Source organism: Colias philodice, chromosome 29, assembly GCF_061535455.1.
Source record: "Colias philodice isolate Cphi_HAF_F1 chromosome 29, ilColPhil1 Martin Lab GWU primary, whole genome shotgun sequence".
Classification (NCBI taxonomy): Eukaryota; Metazoa; Arthropoda; class Insecta; order Lepidoptera; family Pieridae; genus Colias; species Colias philodice.
Genome location: NC_143114.1, coordinates 994414 through 1017481, shown reverse-complemented (window position 1 = coordinate 1017481; position 23068 = coordinate 994414). Strand labels below are relative to the sequence as shown.

At 35.0% G+C, this 23068-nt stretch overlaps 2 protein-coding genes across 2 annotated transcripts; both read right to left on the bottom strand.

Moving 5' to 3' along the window:
• Window positions 1-1008: 1008 nt before the first annotated feature.
• On the bottom strand, window positions 1009-22546 carry LOC149475701 (protein C-mannosyl-transferase DPY19L1). Its single transcript, XM_089712794.1, has 10 exons — window positions 22332-22546; window positions 12238-12488; window positions 11574-11782; window positions 10309-10489; window positions 8901-9811; window positions 7841-7947; window positions 6351-6507; window positions 5794-5919; window positions 4384-4545; window positions 1009-3199 (listed from the first exon to the last, which is right to left on the bottom strand). Exons 1-10 carry the CDS (start codon window positions 22417-22419, stop codon window positions 3172-3174), a joined length of 2220 nt encoding a protein of 739 aa, XP_089568920.1. The 5' UTR covers window positions 22420-22546; the 3' UTR covers window positions 1009-3171.
• On the bottom strand, window positions 18065-22215 carry LOC149475702 (uncharacterized). The gene is made up of 2 exons (XM_089713190.1): window positions 21804-22215; window positions 18065-21476 (listed from the first exon to the last, which is right to left on the bottom strand). Coding segments are annotated over exons 1-2 (2610 nt in total). The 5' UTR covers window positions 21805-22215; the 3' UTR covers window positions 18065-18867.
• Window positions 22547-23068: the final 522 nt, after the last annotated feature.

Here is a 23068-nt window from a genome sequence, read left to right as displayed (position 1 = left end):
TTCTCTACTAAATTATGAAAAAAATCGATCCAGTATTGGAGGAAGAAACGGGACTACGGAACGTCGAATTTGCGTAATTTTCCTAGGTATAGGTACTTTCGGCCCGAGCTGCAGTTGTCCCTGTCGCGCTCTATGGGGGAGACTTCGGGAATGGCGCGACAGCAATAGATAAAAAGAAACCCTAATTTTTAATTGTTTTGTTAGCTCTTAAACGTCGTATAAGTAAATGATGAAATGAGCAAATTAAATTTGGAGTTGCGATTATATGGCAAACAAAACTTCGGCATGTTAAAAAAAGGGGTTATATGAAAAAAATGTCCAAATGTTTTCGGGATTATGATATTCGGAATATTAAAATTCGAGATTCAGATAGGTAACCTTTCAAAATACTTAATACGATTTCTTCAAGTAGGTATACTTTTAAAGATCTCTTCTAACTGGTATTTTTGGTATACAAAAAAAAATACGTGTGGCACACGAGGACTGCCGCGGTAAAGCTATTGCATAGCATCGCATCGCTGTGCCGGCTGGAGTGGGGGGTGTTAGGTATTTTCGTTACGGAATTTTTACATCCGGTCGCCGCGCTCAAGTCCCGCGATAGAAGCTATTCAATAGCTTAAAATATGCAAGGATAGTGGAGAAACAAACATAACAACTAGGAATAAGTTGAAATAGTCTCCAAACTGTATCTTGCCCTCTATATGTTATTTTTAGGTCTACACTGACATTAACCAGTCTCTTATACTATGAACCTACCTATGTTAAGCTAGTTATCTAATAGATAACTAGCTTTCCGCCCGCAGCTTCGCCCGCTTTGTCTAAAACATAATAAATTATATACTAAAACCTTCCTCTTGAATCACTCTATCTTTTAAAAAAAATCGCATCAAAATCCGTTGCGTAGTTTAAAATATTTAAGCATACATAGGGACAGAGAAAGCGACTTTGTTTTATACTATGTAGTGATATAGGTCTGAGGTAATAAATAAGGAGTAAAAATAAAACAACTTTTAAAAGAATAACTTTATTTTTATAATACATTAAGCTTTAGTAATACTTATTATAGCTCACAGCGAAGACATTAAGTTTACTTGGAAACAATAAAAGTCGTAAGTTTCCGCCATTTTTTATTCACATCTTTCATCTACCTACATTCAACACGCATGCGTCACATGCATACATATTATAAAAACTAAAATTTTAGGAATTAACCGATTTTTATACAAAATTAAATCTCTACAGGAAAAACTATCGTAAACATAAATCATAGTAAGTAATATAAAAAAGAACATGTGCCGAGCACACGTGTCAGAAGTGAAACTTATTTGGCAAGATTCAAAGATATTAAAATTGTCGCCTCACTCCATGACGTGACGGTATTGCGCGCGCCTAAAGAAGTTTCACTTCAACAAAATTTTTAAATAATATTAGCTACTATATTAATTTGCAATTCATTAAATACAATTTTAAAATATTTATATTTAAAACTACAGTTTTACATACATAAGCAAAACAAATAGTTTATACGATACATTTGGCACGTATAAATTATTCGACAATTATTTTTTTAAGTCAACTAATGCCCGATTTCTGAAGTCATCGGTTAAACCTTTAAGCAATAGATTCGCAAAAGGGCACACCATGGCCAGTTAAGATAAACCTAGTTTAAACGAAGTTTATATTAAGATTCGATGTTCAGAAACGCATTTGTTTGTTTTAAAAGAACTCAGAAATTGGGCAAAAATAAGATGTCAAGCATGAAAATAATAACTTTAAACAGAATGCCATAGGCTATATTATATCATCACGCTAAGACCAATAGGAGCGGTGCAATGCTGGTAAAACCGCAGGGCACAGCTAGTACTTAATAATTGTATCGACTTTATTTACATTACACATATTATATTTTATATCATAATATTTTGTATAAAAAAAAATTAAAACAGAATAACTATTTATCACGATACATACTTATTACGTTGCATTTACATCAAACGAGCGAATGCTCATTCTAACCCCACTACCACACCCCGGACACTCCATACAAAATTATCGTTTTGACAGTCACACTGTAGAGACTGCAAATGTGTGTGTTAACGCTTTAGGGTTCGCACATTAATAGTGACTAGCGTAAAGAAATTCGCGTTTTTCTGATGAAATACATCCGTAAACAGCACAATATCTAACCATTTTCTACGAAAAACGATAATCACAAATCCAAAATAATAAAATTACTTTAAGTCAATTTGATTAATGTTGTCAATCTTCGTTGCGTATCGTCCTTACGGAAAAATGCGGGCCATCTAATAGCGTGATCGTGCGGGGTGAGGTAAGTGTTTAATGTTGGCGGGAGGCGGAGAGTGTCCGTTCTGTAGCGTTTAGCTACTATTATGTATTCTTTGCCACTACGTCAAATTCTTTTAGTGTAAACACGCGTAGAGCATTTTTCGTTGTTCTTAGTGCGTTCGAAAATATTATATACAATGTTCTAATACTGAAACAATGAATTCAAGTTTTCGTTTCCACTAAAAGATCACGAAAGAAAGCTCTTGCTCTAGCTTTATGTTCATTTTTAGGGTTCCGTACCCAAAGGGTTACTGTTATTACTGAAACTTCGTTGTCTGTCTGTCTGCCTCCAGACTGTAACTCATAAACCGTGATAGCTAGAAAGCTGAAATCTTCACAAATGATGTATTTCCGTTGCCGCTAATACATCATTTGTGAAAAACAAATACTAAAAAACAAAAATATAAAGGGGGGTCTCCATAGTACGGAACCCTTCGTACGCGAGTCCGACTCGCACTTGGTCGGTTTTTATGTAAATGTCACCGTTACAGTAACATACTTCCGCTAGTCATATACCAAATTTACGATACACCTATTAAAAAAAAGACGGGTTGCACTGGGGGAGTGCCGGCAGAAGTGAAAACTTGATTATTAACGTTGAGCATGTTTGATATTTTGGAATGGTATCCGTCTTACGCTTTTTCGATCAGGTCACGTGTCCTGACGCGAGTTTAAGATTTTATACCCATTACAGAAAAAGTGCTCAACGCGCCGCTAAAGAAGTTTTCACTTCAAAAACAATTAATATTTCATTAATATAAATAACAGCTACGTTTTATTGCGTATTTCAGTCTCTTGTACAAAACCTAATCAATTCACCAGATGTCAGGTATCGAAACTTCGCGGCATGTACCTGTAAATAAATAAATAGTAAAAGTTACAATTTAAGTCGTTTTTCTATGTAATATATATAATAATTATATTAAAATCTATACTAATATTGTAAAGTTGTTTGTTTGTTTGACCGCGCTAATCTCAGGAACTACTGGACCGATTAGAAAAAATCTTTCGGTGTTAAATAGCCAATACATTGAGGAAGGCTATAGGCTTATATATCATCGAGCTAAGACCAACAGGACCGGAGCCACGCAGGTTAAACCGCGGGCACAGCTAGTAAGTATTAAATATTAAAAAAAAAAACTAAAAACACGCTTAAAACCATGAAGTTATTGCTTATTGATAGTGAAGATGAAGTGTACAAAATTTGAATTAAATCTGTCCGTTTAAAGTGGGTCAATATCGAGTCTAAAGGAGGTAGTTACATACAAATATACAAGTGAAGCTTATAAAAACGTTAAAAAGGAGGACGTTCTCAATTCGACTCAATTTTCAAACACAATACCTTTTTAGAATAAAGTGAGATTTTGATGTTTCTTTTTATTTACAAGCAATCCGTGACATTTAAAATCGTTCTATTTGGTATGTTATTTACTTATTTTATTAAAATAATATTTTTTTATCTTGTCCTTTTAAGTTGGATTAAAATGATGGCTGATAAACATACATATATATATATATATATATATATATATATATATATATATATATATAATTTTAATAAATACTTATATAAATACTTATATAGATAATTAACACACACACACAGAGCAAACATCGATATTCATCACACAAATAATTGCCCCGGGTGGGAATCGAACCCACGACGTGGCGTTGAAGGCAGGGCCACTTACAACCAAGCCAACAGGTCAGTCTAATTCACTGTGTTTAAATTGTTTTGTGGTAATACCATATTGAAGCGAAACTTTTGAAGTGAAACTTCTTTATCGGGGTTGGAAAAAATTTAGTGTAACATTTTTGCGTTACGCGTGACGTTTTTCCGTTACGCGCCATCTTTTTCTTATCCCTACCCTGATTCGACGTATTTCTGTAAAGTTGAATATAGTAAATTAATTTTTGAAAAATAAGGTCATAAAGAAGTTTCACTTATTACGTGTGTACACTAGTACACGCACACATTTTTTTTAATACAAAATACACTATTGAAAAGTTTAGAAATGTTCCCCAACCCATACTAACCTCACACTAACGTCGTGTACCCTAAAGACAGCATACTGCGAATTCCTGAACAGCGGGTAGAAATGTTCGACGCTGTCAGTCAGCAAAGTGTGGCACAGTCGCGGCTGACCGCGCTGAGACGGCACCGTGCTGTCCCAGATGTCAGCGAAAGAACAGCCTTTGCTGAGAATAAATAAATAATTTGGAAAATCCAAAAGTGCACGCCTCATAATTTTTTTTTAATAAATATTTATTAATTATTATTTTTGTTTATTTAATAACAATTAAACCACATCGAATCAGACCCTGAAAAATGAAAGGGTTCTATTCCTGAGCATACTCAAGCGTAAGAGAAAAAAAAAAGACTCGATTAGTAAAGTATTTCGGTCGCTATCGTGTTAACAAGAAAATCCTCCGCACATACAGACACACGGACGTCCAAGACAGAACTTTTTTAAACTGTTTTTTAACTAGTTTAAATAACAAAAATGACATCAAAAATATCATGAACGTTAAAAATAGTGTTTTTTCTTAATATGTGTGTGTATGTATTATCTTACAAGTGCAATGTATGATACATAAAGACATTTTAAGTTTGAAAAATCAGATGTTTTGCGCGAAGTGACAGTAGTACCCACCTCAACGCTTCGCTTATGAGGCGTGCAATAAATCATTTATTGCATAAAAGCATGGTACATACAAAGATATTTAGATTAAAATTATAGAACATTCATGTTTTTACTATAGCTACATAGCATACAATAATTATTAATTCACAAAATGAACGTAGAATGTTTAATTATAAAAATTAACGTTACGAGAAACGTTATTAAATTTCAAATTGTTATAATACACTAGCTGACCCGACAGACGTTGTCCTGTTTTAGTTATTTATTTTACACTTTATTGTATACACACATGACCGAACAAGAAACAATAAAAACAAACAATATGGTATCGGAAAGATGTAGTACAATTGGCGGCCTTGGCAGTGCCAGGCAACCACGGGGAGAATGGTAAAAAGCGAAATATTTAACTAGTAATATTTTTTTTAGTTAGAAATATGAACGGTCAAACGCGTAATGGATCTATTAAATGGCGCCATCTAATGATCTATTACAAACTTACTCAATCCAGTCATAATTATTGTGACTGTCAAAGAATCATCTATACTAATATTATAAAGCTGAGGAGTTTGTTTGAACGCGCTAATCTCAGGAACTACTGGTCCGATTTGAATTCTTTCGGTGTTAGATAGCCCATTTATCGAGGAAGACTAAAGGCTATATATCATTACGCTAAGACCAACAGGAGCAGAGCAATGCGAGTGAAACCGCGGGGAACAGTTTTTCAGTCGTTTAAAATAAATGCTTGTAAAAGTTTAAATGAATAAAAAAAGTTTTTGACTTTGATAAAGACATTATAACTCACTTGCTCCGTCCATAGCAGTATCGATTCTCTACTATGAGGTAGGTCGCTTTGAGCTTGTTCAGCTCCAGGTACAGCTCGTGGGGGGAAAACCTTCCGTACACTTTGTATACTGCGTATGCTCTTTGCCTGTAACATCATAAAATCTATACTATATTATTATAAAGGCGAAGAGTTTGTTTGTACACACTAATCTCGGGAACTACTGGTCCGATTTGAATTTTTCGGTATTAGATAACCCATATTCTATCGAGGAGGAGGCTATATATCATCACGCTAAGACCAACAGGAGCGGCGCACTGCGGGTGAAACCGCGGAGCGTAGCTAGTCGAAAATAAAATAAATGACAATTTTCATTTTGAATGTGTTGATAAGCGCATAACTCGAGAACGGCTGAACCGATTTCGATAATTCTTTTTTTATTATATTCCTTGAAGTACGAGGATGGTTCTTATGTAGAGAAAACGTAAACATGTACCACGGGCGAAGCCGGGGCGGACCGCTAGTAATACTATAAATATACCTAGCACGGGCATCGAACCCGCGATATATACTGTTACCTAGCCTCCAAGTGCTCATAGTGCGGGTGTGCCACAATGGGCCGGCGCGTCGCCAACATCACCGCGGCCAGCACGGGCATCGAACCCGCGAACGCGCCGGGAGCTTGCTGCTTGATCCACTGGAGAAGTTCCTCTTGGTTGTAATCACTGAATTCGCCTGGAAAATAAAAAAAAGAGCGTGAGTGTCGAGCACACGTGTCAGAAGTGAAACTTCTTTGGCAATCAAAGATACCAATCGTCGTCTTACGTTTAGACGTGACGGTATTGCCAAGACGAGAACTTGAAATTTTACCCTCAACGCACCTAAAGAAGTTTCACATCAAAAACTTGAAAGGTGTCAAGGGATAGAGCGAAGATTCTTAAATAACAGGCTTGCTTTCTATGAAAAAGAAAGAGATAAACAGAGAAACACGCACACGCCGCACTGCTCACAACTATAGCAAAAAGTAGCCAAAGTGCTCTTTGGCAAAACTCTTAAACATGTTTCATACAACTGATGCGAGAAGTGACGTCACATTATCAAATTACAAACATTGACGTACAACCAATTAGATTCACAATCAGTTATCACGCTCAAAAATTGTCCGAAGAAAAACAGAGCTTTCTAATGTTAAGACCAGGCACTCTTAAGTAATTTCTAGCACTGAGAGACCGGTTAGACCGCTACGGTGCTAGACGCTAACACAGCCGTAATAAAGTTGAATATCGCGTGCGCTCTTTGATCGCGTTCGAGCTCGAAACTAAATCTCGTAAATCTCAATTCTTATTTCGTTTATAACTAAAGTAATTATTACTTTAGTTATAAGATTATTAATCTATAACTAAATTATCTAGAGAAATCTAGAGAAAAACGATTGGATAGTAAACTATATTTTCTTACTGTTAACATTCATTTTAGACATAAAGTCCAAGTAAATCTTTAAAAAAAATGTAATACTTAATCCTTAAAAAAAGGCATAATTTTTGAATAAAAAATGAATCGAGCGAAAATGTTACAATTACGTAACTGTCTTGTACATGGAAAGAAAAAGACCCAATAAATCATATACTAAAGTTCTATTTTGATTGTTTCAGAATATTAATGCAAATTCACATAAAATTTAGGGAGCCTCCTCATAATATACTTTGACAATTAGTGCCACGAAATAAGGTGTTAATGTTAATGTAAATTTATGTATACGTATACAGAATGAAATAATTATAAGGTAATTACAGGTGTGTTTAGTATAAGTCGCTCGGTTTTCGAGATTTCCGACACATTTGAAAAATTGCAATTAACACTTTGCCACTCTTTCTGTTGCTATGACTACGAATGAAGTATTTTTTCAATTATTATTTTGCATAGCATTCCTGGATAGATAGGTATTAGGTATATAGATAGACACCTACATAATTTTAATATGCGTACATATTATGCACATTTAAAAAAAGCTTCTAAAATAAGTATTATTGAAAAATAAAATGATTTGACTTTTATATAAATTACTCACCTATATGAGCCATTTCGTGTCCCATATTCTGTATGAGACATCGTATCATGGGAACTGCTCCAAAAAGGATCAGCAATTTTACGTATTTCATCATACGTTTTGAATATCTGAAAGATAGAGTAAAAAAAAATATCTTATTAGTAATTGTGACATGGATATAATTATTTATTTTATGAATGAAATTACTGAAATGACGGTTAAGTCTAAATCAAGATAACTATAACAAGACGACGACGACGTTAAAACCGAACTCAAATTTTTAACGTTTTTTGTAAATTTAGGACGAATAAAATAATCTGTATTCAACGCCATTAATATCTGTTCAGCTGTTTCAGATTTGAAAAAGTAACGAATTTTATGCAGTTAAGAAATACATACAGATATCAATTTTTGAAGTGAAAACTTCTTTAGCGGCGTTGGGTATAAAATCTTAAACTCGCGTCAGGACACGTGGCCTGATCGAAAAAGCGTAAGACGGTTTTTTTTTAGCCCTTATATTCCACTAGGTTTCCGCCCGCGGCTTCGCCCGCGTAGTCAAAGAAAAACCCGCATAGTTCCCGTTCCCGTGGGATTTTCGGGATTGCGTCATTTTCCCGGGATAAAAAGTAGCCTATGTCCTTTCTCGGGTATCAAAATATCTCCATACCAAATTTCATGCAAATTGGTTCAGTAGTTTAGGCGTGATTGAGTAACAGATAGACAGACAGAGTTACTTTCGCATTAATAATATTAGTATGGATATTATTATAGTATATAGTATGGATGCATAAGACGGATACCATTCCAAAATATCAAACATGCTGAACGTTAATAATCAAGTTTTCACTTCTGCCGACACTCCCGGTGCATCCCGTCTTTTTTTTTATAATAGAGTGGGTAACGGAGCAGGTGGGTCACCTAGTGAGGTGATCACCACCACCCATGAGCACTCACAAAGTTACCTTTGTGAGACTGTTACCGACTTGTTAATTTGGAAACACTTTCTTACTCAAATTTTATTTTATTTATGTGCAAAGTATAATTGAAATTAAAATCTTGTTAAAATAAAAAACATACTTACATATAATATTTCTTCTTAAACACCAAGGAAGACATGAGACACAATTGCGTTGTAAACAACAGCTTGAGACGCATAACCAGCGCCGCCATGACACCATAGACAACCATTTGCGATATATTATAGAATATCGCCGCGTCAACGTTCAAATTCTTCAAAAAAAGAATACACTGATCCGTCACTTCTTCATCGTGTACTCTCGTTTGCTTGTCCAGTTCGTCCAAATCACTTCGCTTTTTAATTTTCATATCCGAACTGTTGTCTATGCCACTATCTTCGTCATCGACATCCTTTTCCACTTCCTTATCCTCTACTTCCGTCTCGGTTTCCGTGTTCCAAATCCAAAAGTACAGCACGTTGATTATTGAGAAGCCAACGTATGGAATCAAGAACGAATACGTCATGTTTAGAATCGATTTGAACGGCAGAAAATCGAACACCTCTGAGCACGTGTACATTAACGTATGGAACGATTTATAATTCGTGAATTTCGAAAAAAGAATCTCCCAAACATGTGTGTCCTCTTCGACTTCTAAGAAGTCACTGATCACTTTTTTCAAATACACGGACGCGCACACAACGATACAAATGCGTAATAGTACGAGCCAAGCTTCGACGAGGAAGTCGAAGCGATTTTGAACCTTAATGCGTAGACCGCTGAAGAACAAACAGTACGCGGACACTACTAGGAACAGGCAAGCGTATAAGGACGATTTTAGCATATCATTGCCCTGTAGTAGGAGTATGGCCATGTGCAGGCCGCAGTAGTGTGAGTGCAGGAATATAGAAAGGTGTCGAGTGTCTATTATTCTCAATTGTTCCATCACAAAAAACACAGCGATTTGCGTGAGGAATATGAACTGTGTGAACTGCCAGAATAAAAGGCAGAGGCAGTTTAACATGAATATTCCGATCTGAAACAAGATTAACTGTTGTTATAGAAAATTTATAATTTACTGTCATATTATTACAATAAATTATTATGTTTTAGGATTAACCCACAGTTTGGATAACATGATGGTCCAGTTAAAAGTAGTTTATTCACTGTCTTGCTATAAAATTTTACTTTTATCGGTTTAGTAGTTTTTACGTTAAAGAACATTAAACATCATGCACTGTAGCAGTAACAACCCGAAAAGTTTTCGCACTCATTAAGTGCAGGTATAATAATATGTCCGATTACACTAGTCTCGATACCTGCTGCCGACGATATATATATTATATTTGTTCTTTATTTGTTACCATTTTATTACTTTTTAGCGCTACCTGCCTATATCTACAAACAAAAATCTATTTTCAGCACTAGGTACGTACACACTACAATCAACATTAAAAAAAAAAATTATCGACTGTAATTTTTTCCCATCTTTTTGTATTTTTTTTCCTCATTACCAGACTAAAGGATAAATACCTGCAATTGTATAGCGTATCGCTTCCTATCCTGCAGCTGTACGGTCAGCAGCCACGCCTGCAACAGCAGTAAGGGCCCCGCCCAGTTCTCTCTCTCATTGGGAGCCCATTGAACACGTGTACACTCCGCGTGGTTCGCGAAGTATTGGGCCACCGCTAGGAAACCACCGAGGAAGCTTTCGCTGAAAAATGGGGAATAAAACATAATTGAACTGCGAAATAATATAGTAAAAAAACTAAAAACATGCTTTAATGATAGAAGCGATAAAATAATAATAATAGTTTAAAAAAACTAAAAAACACGCTTTTTATAGAAAACCGAACTAAAAAATAGAAAATTTTATCAAATTAGTGTATTGTCATCGGTCCTCAATAAATCTACAAAGATTGAACGAAATCTGACCGTTTAAAGTGGGTCAAAATCGCGCCCAAAGAAGTCGGTTACAAACATACAAACATACAGGTGAAGCTAATATAAAGCGTGTAAAAAGAGCGTATGTGCCGAGCACACGTGTCAGAAGTGAAACTTCTTTGGCAAGATTCAAAGATACTGATATCATCGCCTTGAAATTTTACATCCAACGCGCCTAAAGAAGTTTCACTTCAAAAAGTAAAGACACGCTTTAATGATAGAATCGATAAAAAATAAAAATAAAAAATATACAACACAATTTATTTTTACAAAATAAACACGTACTACATTAAAAAAAGGTAAATGTTTGTTTTATTAAATTTAACAGTTTAAAATACTCGTAAGAGCTCTGCCTCACTATGACGACATCACAAGCTAACATGGAAATGTAGAAATTGGCGACGTTGCCAAACAACCTCGCCGGCTACGTATCCAAGCAGTTATTAAAGAAATGCTGAAATTAGCGACGTTGCCAATCTGTCGTTAAGTAAGTGTACATTTGAATACTGCTTGAATCTGTCGCTAAGTAAGTGTACTATACATTTTAATACTGTTTGGACTTACAGCCTTAACTTGACAGAGCTCGTAAGATTTTTACAAGTAAATTATTGTAATACATATTTCATAATACATAAATATACAAATATTTAACTCAAGTTTCATTTAATTTGCAACCAACTGAAAATGGTTTGTTATCTCACAACTTTCGACTGGGTGAACCGATTTCGATGATTACATTTAAATTTTATCCAGTTCCGATAACTTGAAAGCAGTTTCAATAAATAAATATTGTTAATTTAAATTATAGACAGAATTAAATTATTAACCATTATTAAGTAGCAAAACCTAATTACCTAAGCTCCAACGCGTGCAAGAACAACGCAGCCACGTTCACACCGGCGAAGATCCAAATAACTTCCAAATAGAAGAACACCGGGTGTCCTACACCCACACAGCTCTCGACGGGCTCCCGATCCGCACCCCGGTCTACCATGTGACACTCTTTGTACATTGTGTTGTTTATCCACGGCTCTAGATAGCGGTATAGCGCTCCGACGATCACCTGAAAATTGTATGAAGGCACTACAAAATTTATATTGATGTTACTTTTGTTTATATAATATAAGCTTTTCGTCACCTTTTTCAAAATTTTCATCATATCCAATGCCCTTATCTACTCTAATATTATAAAGAGGAAAACTTTATTGTTCGTTTGTTTGATTGTAATGAATAGGCTCATAAACTACTGGGCCGATTTTAAAAATTCTTTCACCATTCGAAAGCTACATTATCCACGAGTAATATAGGCGATATATTATCACGCTAAGACCAACAGAAGCCACTTTTATAATATTAGTAAAAGTATATTAGTACTAGTAGGATAGAATAGGATAGATTTGGTACTTGTGACTTGCATTAAATTTTTGGAAAGGATTTCTATGTTTATTTCACAAAATTTATTTATTTTATTATGTACAATGGAATAATCTATTATATAAAAATAATAATAACACTTACCTCAGGATGTATATTGAACCGATTAAAAGCATTGACTTCCTTTGGATATTCCACAGTCTTATCGTACATTAGTTTCGAAATGCCAGCTATAAACGGTTTCTCTTCCACTACAGTCTTATAGTACGAGTAATAGAACCCCATTTCTGTGCGGAATGACATCTCTCGCTCAAGATCGGAGAGATATGAGAAATTACGATCATTCTCGAATAGGTAACTTACATATGTGTAATGTAAGTGACCTATCGCTACAACTGAAAGAATGTGTTAATTTATTAAATTTTATGTGAAAATTCTTTGTTTAAATGGAAATGAACTGCCAAAATTGGAAATTACAGGTACTTGACTGCAGACTTGCCTAAAGCTAATAATTTTTTTCTTTTTGTGTTTGCTATTTATGAACATACTAGATTCCCTCCCGCGGCTTCACCCGCGTTTTCAAAGAAAAACTCGCATAGTTCCCGTTCCCGTGGGATTTCCGGGATAAAACCTATCCTATATGTTTATCCAAGTTACCCTCTATATGTGTGCTTAATTTCATTGTAATCGGTTCAGTAGTATTTGCGTGAAAGATTAACAAACACACACACACATCCTCACAAACTTGCGCATTAGTAGTATATATAATTTTTTTTTTTTTTTTTTTTGATATTACTGCGACCAGGCAATCTGTTAGGTAACAATTGGCCTTTATATTGTTTGGAACTCCGTCCGGGAACATTGATATTGTTTCAAGGGGCTCGTCCAACGACTCCACCCTTGTAGTCCAGTGTTATATTTGTTTAATTTTTATTTATTTCAGAATCTTTTAGCAAGGTTTGTAATGTCCTGTCTTTTTAGCCTAATGTATTGTTGGCCTCCCTCTCCACTTAACGCTTGAGCAAGGTCGTTGGTGTGTACTGTTAGCCTTTCCTGATATTTCTGGCTGCTTTCGACAATTTGTTTTCGAACTGTGGCTATACCGAGATCAAGGTACATGTATTTATTTGCAATACATTTGGGGATACCAAGTATTGTTCTGAGAGCCTTAGTCTGGAATCTCTCTAGGATTTCAATGTTGCTATTGCTGGCAGAGCCCCAAAGCTGTATGCCATAGGTCCAGATTGGCTTTAAGATTGTCTTGTAAATAAGAATTTTACTATTGTCTTTCAATTTTGAGTGGTGACCTATCAGCCAATTTAAGCTACGCAGTTTTCCATCAAGTTGTTTTCTCTTTGTCCATATATGTTTTTGCCATGTCAGTCTTCTGTCTAAGTGCATACCCAAATATCTAGCACTATCTTCTTGGGGTATTTCTTTGTTGTTTAAGGTTACCGGCGGGCACGTTTCCTTTCTGAGCGTAAATGTCACATGCGTGGACTTACTCTCATTTGCTTTTATCCTCCATAGTTTTAGCCATGTCTCAATTTCATTGAGGTGCTCTTGTATCACGAGAGATGCAGTTCCTGGATCCCTATGGATGGATATCACTGCGGTGTCATCGGCATAAGTCGCAATCATTGTTTTGCTGTTCGCGGGGATGTCAGCTGTATAAATAAGGTACAGTATCGGTCCTAGGATACTGCCCTGTGGGACACCAGATTTTATCTCGTAGAGTTCGGAGAGATCTTCGTTGCATTTCACCTGGTAGCTTCTTTTGGTGAGGTAAGATTTGAGAGTTAAATAAAAGCAGTGAGGGAGCTTCTCTTTCAATTTATATAGAAGACCTTCATGCCACACCTTGTCAAATGCTTGACTTATATCCAAAAAGACAGCAGAGCAATACAATTTGTTTTCAAGACATTTACTTATTATGTCTACGATTCGGTGGACTTGCTCTATTGTTCCGTGGTTTTCACGAAATCCAAACTGATGGTCAGGCAGTACAGTGAGTAGGTGTTCCTTAATTCTGCTGAGTAGTATTCTCTCGAACAGTTTTCCAATAATTGGCAGCAAGCTAATGGGTCTATATGAGGTCGTCTGATGCGGTGGTTTACCTGGTTTAAGCACCATCACCACTTGTGCTATCTTCCATTGCCCTGGGAAATGTTCGAGTCTTAGAAGAGCGTTGAAGATGTTGACAATTTTCATTATTCCTTTAGGTGGAAGATGTTTTAACAAAGTAGCATCGACCATATCATATCCAGGTGCCTTACCTTCTTTGAGGTATCTGATTTCTCTAGCGACTTCCTTTGGACTAGTGCTTTTAAGAGGAAGACACATCTGTTTTGCCGAGCCTAGGTATGTATTCACCTTTGCCGTATGATCAGGATTACTCTCAGGGTGTGGTTGAAAAACAGTGTTTAAGTGTTTTGCAAATGTTTCAGCCTTTTCTTTGTCCGATCTAGCCCACCCTCCGTAGCTGTTGTGGAGAGGGGACATATGAGCTTTAGGGCGTTTTAGGGCTTTAGTTACTTTCCACAATGAATAATCTGTGTCAGCATTGGGGCTTAGATTTGTAATACGATTTTGGATGTTTTCATTTTCTAGTTGGCTAATGTAAGTTTTCAATTCCTCCGAAAATTTATTGAAAGCTGTTTTGTCGCTCGGATACCCGCTCCTGTGCCATATTTTTCTAAGTCTGCGGCGTTCTTTGATTTTCTCTTTAATTTCTAGTGGATAAGAGTTTTGTTTTGGAGGCTTACCTTTCTGTTTTGAAGTGGCAATATTTGCAGCATTATGAATAGTCATATTGAGTTTTTCTATTTCATTTTCTACTTCATCAGAGGTTTTAAGTTTGCATTTCAGATCCACCAGTGTGTTTATTATGTCTTGGTACTTACGCCAGTTCGTATTTTTGCGGTTGTATAACTTAGGTTGTGGTTGCAACAGAGTGATTGTTGAGCTTATGTTTAGGATGACAGGAGTGTGATCTGAAGTGAGGTCGATAGGTGATTCTATGGTGACGTAATTATTATCTATATTTTTTGTAACAAAGAAATCAAGCAAATCAGGTATCCTGTTTCTGTCATTTGGCCAATATGTAGGCTTGCCACCAGATAAGTATTCTAGATTCATTTTTTGTATTGTTTTCATAAGTTGTCTACCTCTTGGGTTATAGACTCTTGAACCCCAGTGAAGATGCTTTGAATTCCAGTCCCCTCCACAGACAAATCTTTTATTCAAAGTCGCAAAGTAGTTGTTGAAGTCTTGTTCAGATATTATATGTCTAGGCGGGCAATAGACGGCTGAAAGTACAGTTTCCAATTTATTGTCTTCGATTATTATAGAGGTTGCTTGAATTTTTTCTGTGGAATAGTTCTCAATTGGGTAGTGCTTAATATTATTTTTAACAATAATGGCACTTCCTCCATGGCTGTTTCCAGATGGGTGATTAGTTGCATACATTTTGTAATTGTCAAAAACGGTGTGCGATTTAGAAGTGAACCTTGTCTCAGATATAAGTGCTACGTCAATATATTCTGTTTTTAAAAATAATTCAAATTCTTGACGTCTCTCCGTCAAGCCGTTGGCGTTCCAAGTGACCACTCGGAGGTTTCGAGTCATTTTTTAACAAGGCTGCTGACTAGCTGGACCATGCGATCCATCATTTTGTCTACCATAGTTTCAACCATTGTCATTATTGTCTTTTGCTGTTTGTCAAGCATAGTTTCCATAAGTTTCATGATGTCGTTAAGGTCTGTTGTTTTTTCAAAATGTGTGTCTGTTAATTTTGCCTTGGTAGCCTCTGCATATGTTTTATTGAGATTGGGTACTCTTGGGTACCTGTTATACAAAGTAGGTTGCATATATGTAGAAGTTACGTTTTGTGATGGTGGATTTACTTTTGGCTTTGGTGCACTCTTTAAGATCCGTTCTTTGTATTGCTTGTAGATGCTACAACCTTTGTAGCTAGCCGGGTGTTTCTCCTCACAATTCGCACAAGTAGCTTCGATGTCTGGTTTTTTAGTACAAGATGAAGTAGGATGATCTTTACCACATTTAACGCAACGGAAAGGTCTATAGCATTGGTTCTTTGAATGGCCAAATCTCTGGCATCTTTTACATTGCAGTATTTCCTTTTTTTTATATGGCGCTTCAATTGTAATTTTCATGTTATTTAAGTATTTTACTTTGAATATGTCTTTATTGTTGCTCTTTGGTTCCAGGTCAACATAGAAGGTAGGTAGTGGCTCTTTTGTAGCCCGGTGCCTTACATTCACCACTTGTCTGACTTCATGTCCTATATTTGACAGCTCTTTGGCTATCTGTGCAGTGTCTTCTGATGCATGTAGCCCGCGCACGACCACTCTATATGCTCTCTCGCACTTAAGCTGATAAGTATAGTGAGAGATATTGTTCGCTATAAATTTCTCTCTAATAGTTTTATATACCTGGATGTCTTTGGGCATGATTTTTATAATATGTCCAGATTTCAGGGTGGTCATAGTGTATGAACTATTGTCTACTATTTCATTTAAAACTTCCTTGAGAGATGTAATATTTAGGACACCTGTGACAAAGATAGGCTCAGGTTTAGGAATGTATTCTTTTTCTTCTTTCTTGTTGTCTTCTGAGGTATCTTCATTCAAGATTTCAAAACTATTTTGTGTAGGTACTGCAAAAACGGAAGTATTTTTCAGTTTTTTATTTGTGTCGTTTTGTATTGGACTAGTTTCTTTTCTTTTATTTCTTTTAGTAGGAATTTGGTCTCTTTGCCAGTCAACCTTATTGTTTATTATTTCTAAGGGGGAGCTTTCTGGCCGAGGCTCTATCAAAGTCTGATTACTTTGTTCTGAATTTGGTTTGTCTGAAATTCGCTCTTCAGTTATCAGTTTTGCTGGTAAAGAAGAAGTCGAGTTGCTTCTAGTTCGAGTAAACATACTTTTGTGAAAGGTCTGTTGAATCATATTATTTTGGTTTATGCTTTTTTTTTGTTGAAAGGTTTCGCTCATTTTGTTCCCACGAGTAGGGTCGATTTATAACCGTCACACTAGGGGTGACGCCCATTCCCCAGTGAAGGCACGTATACAACGTCGTTAGCCGGGTCCGACGAGGTTGGCGCTAGTAACTTGCCTCCCGCAAGCCATGCATCTTATTGGCGCGTATCCCACCTTAAGATTGGGGTGACTTTTTAAAGAGGTTTTCTACCTCGCAGCCCGGGCGATTAAGCCAAGGCCCCCGATTCCATAGTAAAAGTACTAAGAGTTGCGGGTTGTGAAGGTCATTTCCTACCCTCACTTATTCAAGCTGGTTAAGCTATCATTGTCGGGTTAATTAACCGTCGCCCGATACTCGACGTTGACCTTTTACAGCTGGCTCGGTCACCTCTCAGCCAACCCTCCTCCTTTTGCATACGGGCTTGGGACCGTCATTGGCGGAGTTAAAGTTAGTAGTATATTAGTAGGATTTTAGGTTTTAACTTCGTATAACTATGTCTCTTATTACTACATAACTTATTACTAAATAACTATTATAAATGGATTATTAAACACAAAATAATTTTTAAATTGAAAACAGTAGGGCCAGATATTGCCATGATCAAATAAAATTCCATTTTATAATATCAATTTAAATGAAAATTAAATCATGACATATATTAATTGATCTTGAATCCATAGCTTAGTTTTTGAGTAAGATTCTGGGCATTCATAAATGGTATTAACATGAAATATGAGTCAATCAGACTATAGTTAATCAGTCTTTCTAGAGTAAGGTCATTTTATTAGGGAATTGGTCAATTAAAATTAATTAGAGCATTGAACATATAAACATGGTGTCTGAGACAAATAAAAAAGCTATGTTTTAGACCTCAACAGATTTGAAGAAAACAAATCGCTGCTTTAATTTGATAACGACACATCTCAAAACTGTACTTTTTTCAGGAGAGCGTTTTCAATAAAAAGAAAAATTGACTTTTTCATATCTTTTATTTTAATAATCAGAATCCTTTGAAAATTGCTTAAATCAACGTATAATATATCAAATTTTCCTGTAGTAATGAGCTACTTAGCTCTTTAAGTACAAAAACAAAACATAAACTCTAAAAAACAAAAAGCGTCAGACATACGTCAAACAGTTTTTGGTTTAATTATTATCAAAATTGGCATAAACTATAGTATGACCTTTAATTTGACAACATCTTTTCGTGAACAATGACACAATTCCTAATAGAACAAACGTGTGAGCTAAACAATTTTTATACAACGACTTATGTATTATTGATGCAAGTCTTTTGGAGTGGATTTTTTTTAAATAATGCCACATTTCCTATTACATTGCTATTCCAAAGAAAATGAAATACAAAACTAATGTATATTTATTATATAATGACATATTTTGTTTTGTATGGCTAACTTTCTATCAGTCTTCAACTTAAAAAAGATTACAAAAATACTGTAATAGGTACACACTACTCTCAAAATTGTAAATATTAGCTAGTATTAATATGACAGAAACAAAATTTCAAATGACAATCTCCTAACATAAATTGTGTATGACTAATGTCACTAGCCCGCATTAACAAAAAATAAACTTCTTTTCTAATAAAACAATCTTCTTATAAAAAAAACTTACAATACAAAAGAACTTACAAAAAATATTGGAAAACAAATAACATAGAAAACAATTTAAAGTAGAAAAAATAGTCTTACAAAGTTTCTAAGATTAAAACTATGTATGTATGTTATAGTAACTAATTATGAAAAAATACTTTTAGAGATTCTCAAAAAATGGGGCGTAAAATCTGGGTATAAGTTTTTTATTTAGCAAAGTAAGTAGGCCTTTCTTTTTCTTCTCACATATCGTCATTTTAGTTTTGTAAATTTTCTTTAATGAAATATTTCTATTACTAGTGCTACTGTTCCTTGTTTTTCCAATATTCTCAACTATCACTTTTTTGTAATTATCACTTTCGTAAGAAGTTTTATAATAATATGAGTAATTTTCTGTATCTTTAGCTTCTACTTTTAAAATTACAATATCTGATATTTTAACAATTTCCTTTTCTGTATTTTTAGTGTAATTTTTACCTATGGAAGTAGCTAAACTTTTTATATCAATAAAATCATCATAACTCAGTTCATGAACTTTATAAGGGGTACCTGTTTTCTTAGCATTCCTAATTATGTGAGTATACTGGTCTGGAGTATATATAGGTCCTGATTTTAAAGTTTTCTGTATTTGCCTTTCAATCACAGAATGAGCACTATCGCCCTCATTCTGCGTGTGGCCTTTTACTAAAAATTTATGTGTGATTGTGTTGATATACTCAAAATGATGAACTATATACATATAAAGTGCTATTATGTAGTGATTTTTTTGTTGGCCACAACAATTATCTGAGTAGAATACTAAATCTAGTTTAGAATCAAGATGGTCAGCAGTTTCTTTTAAATTTTTAATGTATTCCAGGACGCAAGTCCCGATCTCAACAGCCCCTCTTTTTGCTTCGCCTTCGTGCCAAACAAAACAAGTAACATCTTTATTTTTTAAATTGCACACGGTAAAATTATAGCAGTTTAACTTAGAGACATAGTAAAAGTTAGATACCTCGCCCTTCGGACAGCTCATTGCAGCTTGGAGATCATAAACACAAACGATGGTGTTATCTGCTGTGTGATTCTTATCATCGTCTTTTGACTGTCTCGATAAAGTCTTTTCTTTCAAATGTTTTTCATACTTTTCCTTAAGTCTATTTTTTTCTTCCTCAGTGGAATTAGCATATGCTGTGCAATCTTCACACTGGTCTTTTTTGGGTTGATAGAATGAAATATTATATTCATACGAAAATATATTATAATACATAATATAATTTGCGCTTGGTAGACCCTTTGATTGGCATTCAGCAACATAGTCTCGATGCAAATCTGCTACGGTTTTACCACCATCTATATATACGCGTTTAGAATCTGCCCTACAATAGTGGCTTTCAATTTTTGGAATGGAATCAAGGTGTCTCTTGACACCTTCTTTAATGGCCGGATCTATGGCATGATGGTTGTTGTGTTTGCCACGTTTGTCGAGCTCCATAGATCCAGATGGCTGACTTTTTTCAAAAACGGTTCGAATAGGGCGATCAGATATAGCCAAGGTGGCTTTAAAAAATTGTTTACATACTCTAATACGTTCGCCATCTACTGACAAATAAAAAGCATTATTATTCCCGCGGTTACTGTTATGAACTTTGTATGAATATCTAGGTTTAATAATTGAAGTATGTCGCAATATGAACTCTCTTTGCCTTTGCAGGTCACCAAGGCTCCAATAAGTATCAAAAATCTCTTTTCGCTGGGTTTCTGTTATTTTATTCGTACATTTTTGTTTGCACTTTTCTCCACAGGGAGGCTTCATTGATTTCTCCGGCACAATTTTACCAGATTTGGATGTGTATTCTCGTCCTCTATTTCTCAATATCTTTGCTTGTACGCATAACCATTTTTCTGGGTTTAGTTTACGTTTTCGGGTAAATTTTGTGGTATTTGATGGTGGTGGAAGGTCTGCAGAATTGTGAGGATCAGTAGTGTCTAATAAAGGTCTGACATTTACCGCCGAATTAAAGCTTGTTTCAAGAACCTGGTTAGAAAGCGCAATCTCAGATGAAAGACAGACTGACGTGTTTTTTTCTACCATTGGATCTGGTACGATAACGCCTGCTACGTCACGACTTTCTGGTTCGGAATCTGATGAACTGCTTGAAGAATTACTTGTATCCGAAGAAGAACTGCTGGAATCTGAGGAACTTGCACTAGATGACATTCTCGAGCTAGACCTTTGCTGAGAGCTCTTTAGAGTTGTAGTTGCTAAATAAGACTGATTCTGTCCAATATTGCTGTCAATTTCAATGGCAATTGAGGAGGTTTGGGCAGCTACACCAGGGATATTACAATCAGACTGCCTGTTTAAGTTACTATCCGCTGTTTGAAGAGTGGTTTCGGAAACATAGTCACTTTCGTTCTGTAACAGCTGCAAAGGCTTACGAATATCAAAAGTAAACTTCTTATTTGGTACCTTTTTGGTTTTAGAATATCTTTTTTGTCGTTGTGTTGTAAAATGTGGATTAGCGTTAGTTTCAGAATTAGTTGAATCGCTTATATTTTCGTAGTCGGGATCTTTAACACTATCATCTGAACAGAAATCCTGTTCTTCTATAGGAAATTCGTTAAATACCTTCTTGTTTTCAATCAACAAAGGTGCATTTCTTTCTTCGTAAGTTTCAGGATCATCAGATACCGAAATTGGCAATAATTCTTCTGAAGTGATATTATTTGTATTTTTCTCCATGTTCATGTTTTTAAACATCTGAAGAGTACGTCGATTATACACTGTGAAAGAATAAAAATAATTATTAGTTAAGATCGTCATACGTACCTAAGTAAAAGTATTATTTTCAATACATAACTTTTAGCCCCCACATTATGCTTAATGTCACATTATAACATATTTTATTGCAATTATCTTGTATAATGGCACATCTTCAAAAATAATTTAACATTATCACAAAAAAGAGACATATTTTGCAAAGAATAATCGTTAATATTATTACCTTAAAAACGAAACCGACATATTTCGCATTAGGTACTTAAATTATCAGAATTTTTTTATTAAACATAAGCTTATTTTGAAATATACTATCAAGTTTGTGTACTTACTTGTTTTGATACTGTCACTTCACCAAATACGACGTTCTTTAAGAGAAACAAAACACAATTATGACATAAAAAGTTTTTGTATATCGTCACAACACAAAAAACGACCTTATCTAAGAAAAAAATCTACAAAAAAGTACGAACTATTTCGTTTTATGCCTATATCGTAGAGAAAATGCGCGTGTCACCTTGCGAGAATTCAAAGCAACTGGCGTTGTGTCGATGTACCAACAAACAGGCGATCCATTTCGACCAATCAGATAACGTCATTCAGTCACGCCACGGAGCCAAATATTTACATAGGAATATGAGTTTTATTCACATGGTGTTAAAGATTAGTTTGAGTTGAATGGTAACATTATTAAAAAAATGACACATTTAGTTATGTGCCACTGTCAAATTAAAACAGCGAAATATGTTTAACTTTCTTATAGACTCATAGTGACATTATTACTAGTACAAATGTGTATGAAGTGTACGGATGCATTGTGCATATATGGTTTAATTAGTAGTAACATAGTGAAAACTTACCCAAAAAAGCAAATAAAACATTTTTTACAATAAATTTGATTGAATATCGAGACTTTTTCTCTTGAGGTTTCCCAACCAATTCTTCCATATTGAAAACATAAATTTTACTCCAATTGCATTTGTTCACTCGTCTTATTCTTTATCCAAACAAATTTAATATAATTTATATTTTCGGCTCATTATTTACTTGTTGATATGTTCCATTTTTATATTCCTTTGTCAAATGTCAATGATGTATGACAGTTGACATCTGACATGTGATCAATAGACTATAATATAATATTGTCTCTTATTAACCATAATGCGTGAACTTTATTTGAACTTGTATTTTTTCTCATTTCAACTAAGATTGTAAATTCAGTGGAAATACAGTACTCGGCAGATAATTTTTGAATAAGATCATACCTAATCTTTATTTTAAATGGATCGCATACATATTATTGCAAATTTTTAATTTCGTGATCTTTTGAAATCGAACGCTTATAAAAATAGCAATTATTCTCTATTATTTTCTACAAAATTGTGTCCGCGGCAAATTTAAATGAGGTTTGTAGCAAGGTCAGCAAGAAAGCCTTTTGTTAGTTAAAACAGGTTTTAATTCAGATCCTTCCCTGGAAACCTGGGCCAACTCCCGGTAAGTATACAGAAAAAAAAGTAACATAGCCATGTATTGGTCTCTAATTATTATTGTAAAATGTAAACTAACTCTGGTTAGGGAGCCAGGTGCAAATTTGGTT